The sequence below is a fragment of the Arachis ipaensis genome, chromosome B02 (assembly GCF_000816755.2).
Source record: "Arachis ipaensis cultivar K30076 chromosome B02, Araip1.1, whole genome shotgun sequence".
NCBI lineage: Eukaryota > Viridiplantae > Streptophyta > Magnoliopsida > Fabales > Fabaceae > Arachis > Arachis ipaensis.
In genome coordinates this window covers 100,726,647-100,737,323 of record NC_029786.2, presented here as the reverse complement: position 1 = coordinate 100,737,323, position 10,677 = coordinate 100,726,647, and the positions used below count along the sequence as shown (strand labels likewise).

Sequence of the window (10,677 nt, the reverse complement as noted above, 5' to 3'; positions counted from 1 at the left end):
GTCCGAAAAATAATTCACACTTTTTTATAAATACAAATATTATTGATTATATATTTTTATTTATTATTTATAATGTTTTGGTTACTTAGTATTACTCTTTAAATAATAGACTTGTAACATAATTAAGCATTAATGTGTATGTAATATGCATTAATAATAACATTTAATCCACTATGTATTAGTACCTAGTTTTGCTAGCTCTTACTTCCAAATTATTATAATTATTCTTAAGGTTCAAATTTGAAGAACCAGCAGTAAAATAGTGGTGAGGGCTTAAACGGCACTGATGAGAACTAAAGTGGGGAAGGTTCTAAACTTTCAAAAGGTTGTAACAACTAACAACACAATCTTAAATAGAGTACTTTGAATGTTTTTGATGGTGGATGATGCATACTGTTACATCATTATATGTTGGAGTCTAGCTCAAAAGATAGACTATTCTAATACATTTAAATAAGCTTCTCTTTTCCTAATAAAATAATGTTTTCGCTTTATATTTTTATTATAAAAAGTATTTAATTTTTATCCTTGTAAAGTTTATATTTTTCTTTTTAAAAATTGTTTGTTTACAGAGATAGGAATTAAAATTGAAGACTGAAACTCAGTATTATATTTTATGGTTACACATTAAAACTAAAATTTTGGTTTTGCGATACAAAATTTCAATACATTATTCAATACTTCTAGAAAGTGAGGATACAAGAGAATAAAATTTTTAAAAATTAAAATTAAAATTTTAATAATATTTTTTTTTAAAAATATTCTTATTTAACTTTTTAAATTCTAATTTTACTCCTCTTTAAAATTTAATAGAATATCGATCTCTCAATCTATATCTCTTAATTTTAATCTCTTTTTCAAACACAGCCTAAAAAATACTAATTATAACGTGTGACAAATTGAGATGTGTTACATCATTGTTTAACGATAAAAACAACAACAAAATATTATAATAACCCGATAAAATATTAAAACAGCATATTTTACCAAGGCAAAAGGCTATATAAGTCAATAAAATAATAATGGTAATAATAACTAGTTAGAAAAAATTAATAATTAAAAAAGGACCAAGCTAAAAAATCAAAGGATTAAGAGCTAGCAATGCAAGGTATAGGAACATTATTTTTTTTTTTTCCCTTGAATCCTTCTTTCTTCTGCCGTTGCTCCTCATCTAATTGCTGCCCAATGTAATGATGATTCCTTTGTGTCATCATTGCTATGAAAAGTCTCTCTCTTATGGCAGATACAAACACATCTTACAGCTATATCACTTTTCTTGTGTTTTCTTATCAAGATTCTCACCATTATATATGTTATATATTATATATGGCTATATAAACCAACCCTTCAATTCCATTTCTTAAACCCTCTTCACTCATATAAGTTATATTTCATCAACTATACATATACAAATTCACCCATGTAGTATTACTACTATAGTTATTAACTACCTTTTCTTTCACATTGAAGCTTTTTAATTTGTGATATCTTCTTTGATAGAATAACACAACAATAGTAGTGTGTTATAGAAGAAAAAGATATGTGCTATTCCTCTTCAAAACATACCCTAAATGTTCCTCTTGTTTCTTCATGTTCATCAAAGACACAACATCTTCAGTTGAGCTTCCTTAGAAGGTATTAATTAACTACTCTTCAATATATATATAGTTTCATATGCTTTTTGTGTTGTATATGTGTATGTATGTCTTACTAGCTATATATGCTTGTGTGTTCATGTGTTAATGTTACCATGTTTTGATTTATTGAGCTTAATTAACTTGCTACTAGTTATTAGATAGGTGATTTCTTTTTTGTCTTTAGTTCTACTAGTATTAGGTTCAACCAGTTAATTATGCATAATTTGAATTGTTTTCCTTTAGGTTTTCATTTAAGTATTAATTGACATATCATTAAGTTATTAATAGTTAGACATAATTAATATATGTTGTTGTAATATATATAGTTATTCATTTATACTCCTTCCCTCTACCCATACATAATAATCACTAAATAATTTTTTTTATGTATATAATTGTGTGTGATATTGATCCCCTTTCTTTTATTGATACAGAAGGAGAGCACAATTGAAAGAAGCAAGAGAGAGGAGAAAGATAACTGTGGTGAAGACACAGATTAAGATGAGAAACTTGAAACTTTACAAAGAGAACCAAAACTTATTAAATGAGAATGAGAGGTTGAGAAACCAAGCCATGCTTCTTTACAAAGAGAATCAAGACCTCTTATCTAAGCTCCAAAAGAAGCCTTCACAACAAAATAACAAGAATAATTGATTAATTATTAGGTTTTGCCTAATACAAGTTCATGTTTAAAGGGTATTTGTTGTTATTGCTCTATTTCTTCTATTTGAAGCCCAAAATCTGATCTCTCATATTTTCCCTTTATTTGTTTCTTTATTTTATTTGAGGTTAAATTAATTTTTCTTGCAATAAGTTTTGAGAGTATAATTGTAAACCATTACTTGGTAATGAGCAATGCTACAATTAGTTTTAATCTGTCAATTCCTTTTATTGCAATATAGTTAATTAATCATTGTTGAAAGAAAGCTAGTAAAATTATGGGACTTCTACTACCACAAAAGAACAATATGGGACAATTGGTTTATACACACAGGAGATTGTAATATTATAACTTTTCCAATAAAATAAAAAATAAATAAATAGTACTTACTGCTAGTTTCTTCAAGTACTAATTAATAAAAGGTTCTTAATTTTATTTTATTTTATTTTAATTTAATATATTTTATTTATGAGTCGATTCTGTGTATGTCAAGTAAACCTGAAAAACATGATCCCTTTCTCTGAATTCTAGCATTGAAAATCACCCCTCAGTGTTGGGCCAAGATTCAGTCTGTTAATCTGTTTGTTCTATTCATTTCAGTGCTTCATTATTTTGATGGCCCAACTACTCCTATCTTTCTATCTTTGTTTGATGCTCTGAATATGTAATTACATCATTTTGCTTTTGTCTGCTTAAGTGTATAAGGAAAGTTCATGACCCAAAAAAAAAGAGCAAGGTTCATTTTATCATGCAAAAGTAGCATGAACCAGTTAACACTCAACAGCTACAAATAGATACTTAAAAGAAACACCAACTTGTATTATTATTGGTTTATTTTAACCGACTCTATTGTACATTAATTGGTTTAAAACTTAGGCAAAATCTGGAAAAGGATACAAAACTCAACTAAGAACATCTGAAAATGCAAACTACAACAAAGTAAGGTAACACAATAAACTAATATCGACCAACTAAGATAAAATCATCATCATCAAGAACCTGAACATCTTTGTCTCCAACAAAATGCTCTCGGCCAATTTGCTTCACCAAGTTCACAAACTCAATCCTTTTCTCCGCAGGGAGCGGCACGTACGGCAGCCTGAAAACCGGTCTGACAACCCCAAGTTGGGCAAGAGCTGTGTTTAAACCAATCGGGTTTGGCTCCTGGAAAAGCCAGTCCATCAGAGGAAGGAGCTTTGAATTCAATGTTGGATTCTTCCCTGCAAACATGATGTCTCGCATCAAACCAGGAACAAGGTTGCTGGTGACAGATATCACTCCGGTGGCACCATAGCCCCATCTAGCATCATGGCATTGATCATCGTTGCCACTCCACACAACAATGCCATCATCCGTGTACTGTTTGATCCGATCGTTTCCAACACACTCCTTGACACCGGCCAAGGTAGCACTTTGAGCCAAGGTTTGAATCACGTGAGGAGGAATATCTTGACCAGTCCTCGAAGGAACATTATATATGATTGTAGGGCCCATGGAAATCACGCTTTCGAAGTGAGAAATCATACCGTCCAGGGAGGTTTTGCCGTAGTAAGGGTTTATATGAAGGGCAGCATGCATTCCAACTGCAAAACCCTGCTCACTGGCATGGATTGCTTCCCTCGTGGAGTTACTTCCGGTGTTACCAACAACCTTGATTTTACTGCCAAAACAATTGACCGTGTGCCCGATAAGCATGATGTGTTCATCCCAGCTCATTAATTGGCCTTCACCAGTTGTGCCACCAACAATAATACCTTCTACACCGTTTTCAATTTGCTTGTTCACCAAATCAAAATGATCAATGAATCGACATTTAGATCAATAGCATTATGGCAAGAAAACTTGGTATCTGTCTCATTGCAATTGGCACCAACCACCAGTCTAATAATTCTGAAGTGGAAAACATACATACAGGGGTGCTGACCAAGGTTCACAAAATCCTTATTTCTATTTATGACATTAGCCCTTTTAAAACTCTATCTGCACACCCCATTTTTTTGTTAGTTGAAAATCACCTTTTGCAAATAAATAATTGCACAAAGGACTGTGACAGAACAATATTGCAAACAAGAAACAAAGACATCATTTTACATAAACATGCATTCATCTTAACAACAAATTAAGGAGTTTCACCTAGGAAAACAGAGGTAGCTGGATGAATGCACATGATTCACCGAATAAATCATTTTTACTTGTTTTATGGCAAGTAAAAGGCATTCTTGATCATAAAACTGGGAAATGGCAACCAAGTAATGACAAAATTCTAAATCCAAACAATAAGACAAAGGCAAAAAGACTCGGAACATAAGATAATCACAAATCTTCTAAACTCATTTAGCTCCATACACTGTTTAATTTCTCATTTGACTACAATGTCAGGATTGGCTTTAGCTAAATGCTGAAAAGAAACAAGTATAAAAAAAAATGGTGTTTCTAAAAGTGAATAAGTTGAAGGAGATAAAATGTTCAACACAGAAATTCCCCAAGGAGTTAACTTGATTTGAAAAACAAAAAATTACAAATTAGTAATCATGTAAATAAATATAAATACAACCCCAGCAACCAGAATCATATTATTTACTTATTTAGCAAACCCCCATTTTTAAAGTAAGTTACAAACTAGGTAGCATTGCAAGTATACACCTAATAGAGCAAAATAAAACCCAAATCAAAACAAGGAAATACTCAACAACATAATCCATCGACCATCACAAACCCCACTATAGTAAGAGCATCTATTAATCAATTGACATGAGCACTAAGTAAAAAACAAATACTCAAATTGCTCCAATGTGAGATATTTAAATTTATTTTTTTTCCCTATCAACTTAGTCCCTTACGTCATACATATAAAATCACCAATTAACCAAAAATCAAGTCAACATCTAAATACACATTGAAATGAGAACTAGAATAAGTAACACATATATGAGTGACAAACACAAGAAGATACCAAAAAAACGATATTTTTATAAAAGAAATGACATATTAAGCAAATAAAAAATCGATATTTTTTATTATAACCTCTTGTTACTGGCGTTGGTGGCATTGTTGGAGCGAAAAACAGCGAAACCAGAAGCAGGGAAGCACGCATTGCTACTATAGCTCTTCAGCATCGCCGCCATCACTATTCAACTAAAAAAGTGACGAATATTACGACCGGTCAATGAGAAAATCCGATAATGAGAGTGAGATCCGAGTCGAAATAGAGAGAGAGAAAGAGGGATAGGGAGGGTTGAGCTTCTTAAATGATAATAATGGTAGTAATTAGGGTCATAATGGTGGTGGTGGTGGTGGTAGAAGCGGAAGAATGGATTACGAGAAGAGGAGAGAGGCGGTGGGCAACGGAGGTACGGCACGGCAGAACATGATGTCAGATTCCGGCAGAGAAGGGGAAGTGAAGAGGAGAGTGGTAGGGTTTTATTGAACTGCGCGACGATCGTTTCCCTCTTTCAGTCAATAAAAATGTGAATATATGTTATATTAAATAGCTTAATTAAATATATTAAATTATTTTTTAAGACAATTATTTTTATAAAAATACAATTTTATCAAAATGTTACGTAGTTAATTTTTTTTGAATATTTTCAAGTAAAATTGTAATTAAATCCAACTACTATTGTTAATTTGATGTTTCATTAGTTTAAATTTGAGTTTGTGAGAGATGAAAAACTTTTAATATGGGAGGAATTAAGTTATATTACAGGATTTAAGATTGTGTCAAGTTCCATTTTATTACATGTGAAATTTCAATGAAATTATGCACATAAAAGAAAGAAAAAGGGCGACCATGCCAGCTTTTGTTGAAGAATTTAGAGTATGGATCAATGATATGGAGTTGGTGGACTTGACACTCAATGATCGCAAGCATACATGGTTTAGAGGTCAGTCCTGTAGTCATATTGATAGAAGTCTGGTCAGTTTGGAATGACTAGATGCATACTTGGACACTCGCCTAAGAGGAGGATCGAGAGGCTTATCAGATCATTGCCCTTTGATAGTAGAAGATAGAAGAATAGTTCAGGGTTCAAGACCATTCCACAGTTTAGACTCGTGGTTCACACATGAAGACTTCTTAAGGATGATGAAGGAAGAATGGAGGGGATTGGGAGATGTACAACTTTTGGATAAATTGAAGGCACTGTCGAAATCACTGGGTAGATGGCACAAGCAGTTCTTTGGGAATATACCTGAAAAGATACAAAAGTTTGAAGACGAGATCAAGAAGGTGGATGACATGATTAGCAATAGAGTATATGATGGTACAGTAGAAGCAAGGATAAAAGCATTGATAAGGTGTTGTGAAGTACGGTATACGAGACAAGATATACACTGGAAGTAAATGTCTAGATCTCAACAGGCCAAGGAGATAGACAAGAATACTAGATACTTCCACAATATTGCATCAGCAAGAAGAAGGAACAACCGGATTAAGTCCTTAGTGATAAATGGAAGGCTGGTAAGAAATTATGTAAAAATTAAGGTCGTCATTGGAGATTTTTACAGGAAATTATACCACCAGGAAGTGTCGCCAAATATTAGCTTTCGAAATGGGTTAGTCAATCGGTTGGAGATGGAGGAAGCTCAAGCACTAGAGATATTACCGTCAGAGGAGGAAGTAAATGATGCAGTTTGAGAATGCGAATCATCTAAGGCTCCGAATAGTGATGAATATAAGATGAACTTTATAAAAAGGTGCTGGGAGGAGATTGGAGTGGAATTTACTAAAGCTGTGATGAGTTTTTTTGTGACGGCGAGGTTACCAGTAGAGTCCAATGTTACTTGGGTAGCGCTGGCTCCGAAGTTTGTGGCCGCGAAGGAGATAAAGAATCTTAAACCGATCAGTAAGGTTGGGTGCGTGTATAAGGTCATATCAAAAGTGTTGACAAGAAGAATAAGGAGTGTAATACCAGGGTTAGTGGGGGAATCACATAGTGCATTTGTAAAGGGCAGGAGGATACATGATGGAGCGTTAATAGCATGTGAAACTGTACAATGGCTAAAACTGAAGAAGAATGCATCAACAATCCTCAAATTGGACTTATAGAAAGCCTATGACAGAGTCAAACAAAATTGTGTTGATATTGTGCTAGAAAAGATGGAATTTGGTAGTAGATTGAGGGAATGGATTGCAGAGAACGTTAGATCAGCATCTATTTCCATAATGGTTAATGGGACACCATTGAAACCATTCAAGATGGAAAGGAGACTTCGACAAGGCGACCCGTTATCACCATTTATATTCGTACTTGTTGTAGATGTGTTGAATAGGATGATCGGAGAGGCGGTAAGAAATAGGAGAATAACCTCTCTTTTAGTTGGTAGGGATAATATAGAGTTATCACACCTTCAATTTGCTGATGACACTATATTGTTCTGTCCACTGGAAGAGGAGTCAATGAGAAATTTCAAGAGACTTTTGAAGTGTTTTGAAGTGATGTATGGATTGAGTATTAGCTTCGAGAAGTCTAGTTTGATACCGGTGAATTGTAGTCAGGAGTGAGTTGGTCGGATGTGTCGATTATTAGGGTGTCAGGTGGCGAGTCTACCAGTGAAGTACCTGGTATTAATCTAGGAGCAAACTCGAGGTTATTTAAAATATGGAAGCCAGTAATTGATAAGGTAGAGGAGAAACTTAGCTTGTGGAAAGCAAATGTGCTCAGTAAAACAAGAAGGTTGGTTCTCATCAATTCAGTGATTAATAGTTTGCCTACTTAATATTTGAGTTTGTATAAAATTCCGGTTACAGTGGCAAAAAAAATAATCTCATGGCAAAGAAAGTTCTTTTGGGGGAAGGACGATGGACGACCTGGGCTGGCCCTTGTGAAGTGGGAGTTGATACAAACACCGAAGAAGCTAGGAGGGTTAGGTGTGAGAGATACGATGATTCGTAATACCGCATTATTGTTTAAGTGGTGATGGCAATTTTCTAAAAAAAATTGTCCTTTATGGAAGAAGGTTGTGTGCTCCTGCAATAATCTGAACCCTGAACAGTTATTGTCTACTCAAGCTTTAACAGTAAAAGGAGGTCCGTGGAGAGACATATGCCACTTGCAAATAAAAGGGTAACATATCGGCCAAAAGATTATTGACGGTCTGGCTAAGGAGGTAAGTGATGGTAGATAAACCAGATTTTGGGAAGATACATGGTTACAGTCGAAGAAGATGAAAGACTCATTTCGGAGGCTCTACTTGATTTCAAATAATAAAGGATCCGTCGTTGGAGACTGTGGATTTTAGAATGGGATAGAGTGGGTATGAAACTTTTAGTGGAGGAGGGAACTTCACCAATATGGGATGTTGACAGTTTGAACCAATTGCTTGATATCTTGCAACCTGTGAAATTGATAGAAGGTGCACAAGATAGAGTGGTCTAAAAATTTGATAAAGAATGTGCTTATACGACTAACTTGTTTGTGTAGATGTTGCAGGTACAGACTTTGACTAGGGCTGCACACGGATCGGATCGAATATAGCCTAAAATTTTATCCGATTCACACTGTATTCATCGAATCAGATCGGATACGATATCCGCATTTTTTCAGGCCGGATCCGATCTGCATATTTGCGGATCGAATCGGATATCAGGTGTATCAGCATATAGTAAGAGTATCTATCGACCTAATAGAGCAAAACAAAACCCAAATCAAAACAAGGAAATACTCAACAACATAATCCATCGACCATCACAAACTCCACTTGTTATTTTTTATTATAACCTCTTGTTACTGGCATTGGTGGCATTGTTGGAGCGAAATACAGTGAAACCAGAAGCAGGGAAGCACACAGTGCTACTATAGCTCTTCAGCATCGCCGCCATCACTATTCAATGAAAAAAGTGACGAATATTACGACCGGTCAATGAAAAAATCCGTTAGAGAGAGAGAGAGAGAAAAGGAGGGTTGAGATTCTTAGAAGATAATAATGGTAGTATTTGAGGTCATAATGGTGGTGGTGGTGGAAGCGGAGGAGGGGGTTACAAGAAGAGGAGAGAGGCGGTGGGCGGCAGAGGTACGACAGAACATGACGTCAGATTCCGGCAGAGAAGGGGAAGTGAAGAGCAACCAAAATCATATTATTTACTTATTTAGCAAACCCCCATTTTTAAAGTAAGTTACAAACTAGGTAGCAATGCAAATATACACCTAATAGAGCAAAACAAAACCCAAATCAAAACAAGGAAATACTCAACAACATAATCCATCGACCATCATAAACCCCACTATAATAAAAGTATCTATTAATCAATGGACATGAGCACTAAGTAAAAAATAAATACTCAAATTGCTCCAATGTGAGATATTTAAATTTATCTTTTTTCCCTATCAACTTAGTCCCTTACCTAATATATATAAAACCACCAATTAACTAAAGATCAAGTCAATATCTAAATATACATTGAAATGAGAACTAGAATAAGTAACACATATATGAGTGACAAACACAAGAAGATACAAAAAAATAAAAACAATATTTTTATAAAAGAAATGACATATTAAGCAAATAAAAAATCGATATTTTTTATTATAATCTCTTGTTATTGGCGTTGGTGGCATTGTTGGAGCGAAAAACAGTGAAACTAAAAGCAGGGAAGCATGCAGTGCTACTATAACTCATCAACATCGCCGCCATCACTATTCAATGAAAAAAGTGACGAATATTACGACCGTTCAATGAGAAAATTCGATAATGAAAGTGAGATCCGAGTCCAAATAGAGAGAGAAAGAGGGATAAAGAGGGTTGAACTTCTTAGATAATAATAATGGTAGTAATTGGGATCATAATGGTGGTGGTAGAAGCGGAGGAGTGGGTTACGAGAAGAGGAGAGAGGCGGTGGGCAACGGAGGTACGGCAGAACATGACGTTAGATTCCGACGGAGAAGGAGAAGTGAAAAGGAGAGTGGTAGGGTTTTATTGAACTGCGCGACGATCGTTTCCCTCTTTCAGTCAATAAAATTGATAACGAAGCTAAGGTATTCTGTGTACTGTGCGCTACTCTTTTTTTTTTTCCTGTTTAATTACTTTCTCAGTTTTTATGGTCAGTATGATTTTAAATAAGGAATTTATGATACAAATTCCCTCAAAATCTTTAAAACACAATTTTTTTATTAATAAAATAGATTTAAAATTAATTTAAAAATATATAAAAAATTAATTTAAAAATATGGTATCTAAAACATTAATTTAAAAATAGCACTATTTTTATAATTTTAATTATTTTATAAGATAATTAGATATATTTTATAAGTTAGTTTATAATTTATATAAATAAAATAAATTGTCTTATAAAGCAATTAAAATTATAAAAATAATACTATTTTTAAATTAATGTTTTAAACTATATTGTAATTTTTATTTTTATATACTTTTAAAGTAATT

At 33.7% G+C, this 10,677-nt stretch overlaps 1 protein-coding gene and 2 long non-coding RNA genes across 3 annotated transcripts; 1 reads left to right on the top strand and 2 right to left on the bottom strand.

Annotated features, from left to right (window-relative positions):
* On the top strand, positions 1,077-2,513 carry LOC107628549. Its single transcript, XR_001617832.2, has 2 exons — positions 1,077-1,635; positions 2,072-2,513. It is a non-coding gene; the product is annotated as an uncharacterized LOC107628549 (long non-coding RNA).
* On the bottom strand, positions 3,092-4,101 carry LOC107625987 (4-hydroxy-tetrahydrodipicolinate synthase, chloroplastic; the record flags this gene model as incomplete). Its single annotated transcript, XM_016328742.2, has 1 exon — positions 3,092-4,101. A coding segment is annotated over one exon (846 nt), but the record flags the coding sequence as incomplete, so codon positions are not given.
* On the bottom strand, positions 4,544-10,301 carry LOC110269060. The gene is made up of 2 exons (XR_002358022.1): positions 10,227-10,301; positions 4,544-5,747 (listed from the first exon to the last, which is right to left on the bottom strand). It is a non-coding gene; the product is annotated as an uncharacterized LOC110269060 (long non-coding RNA).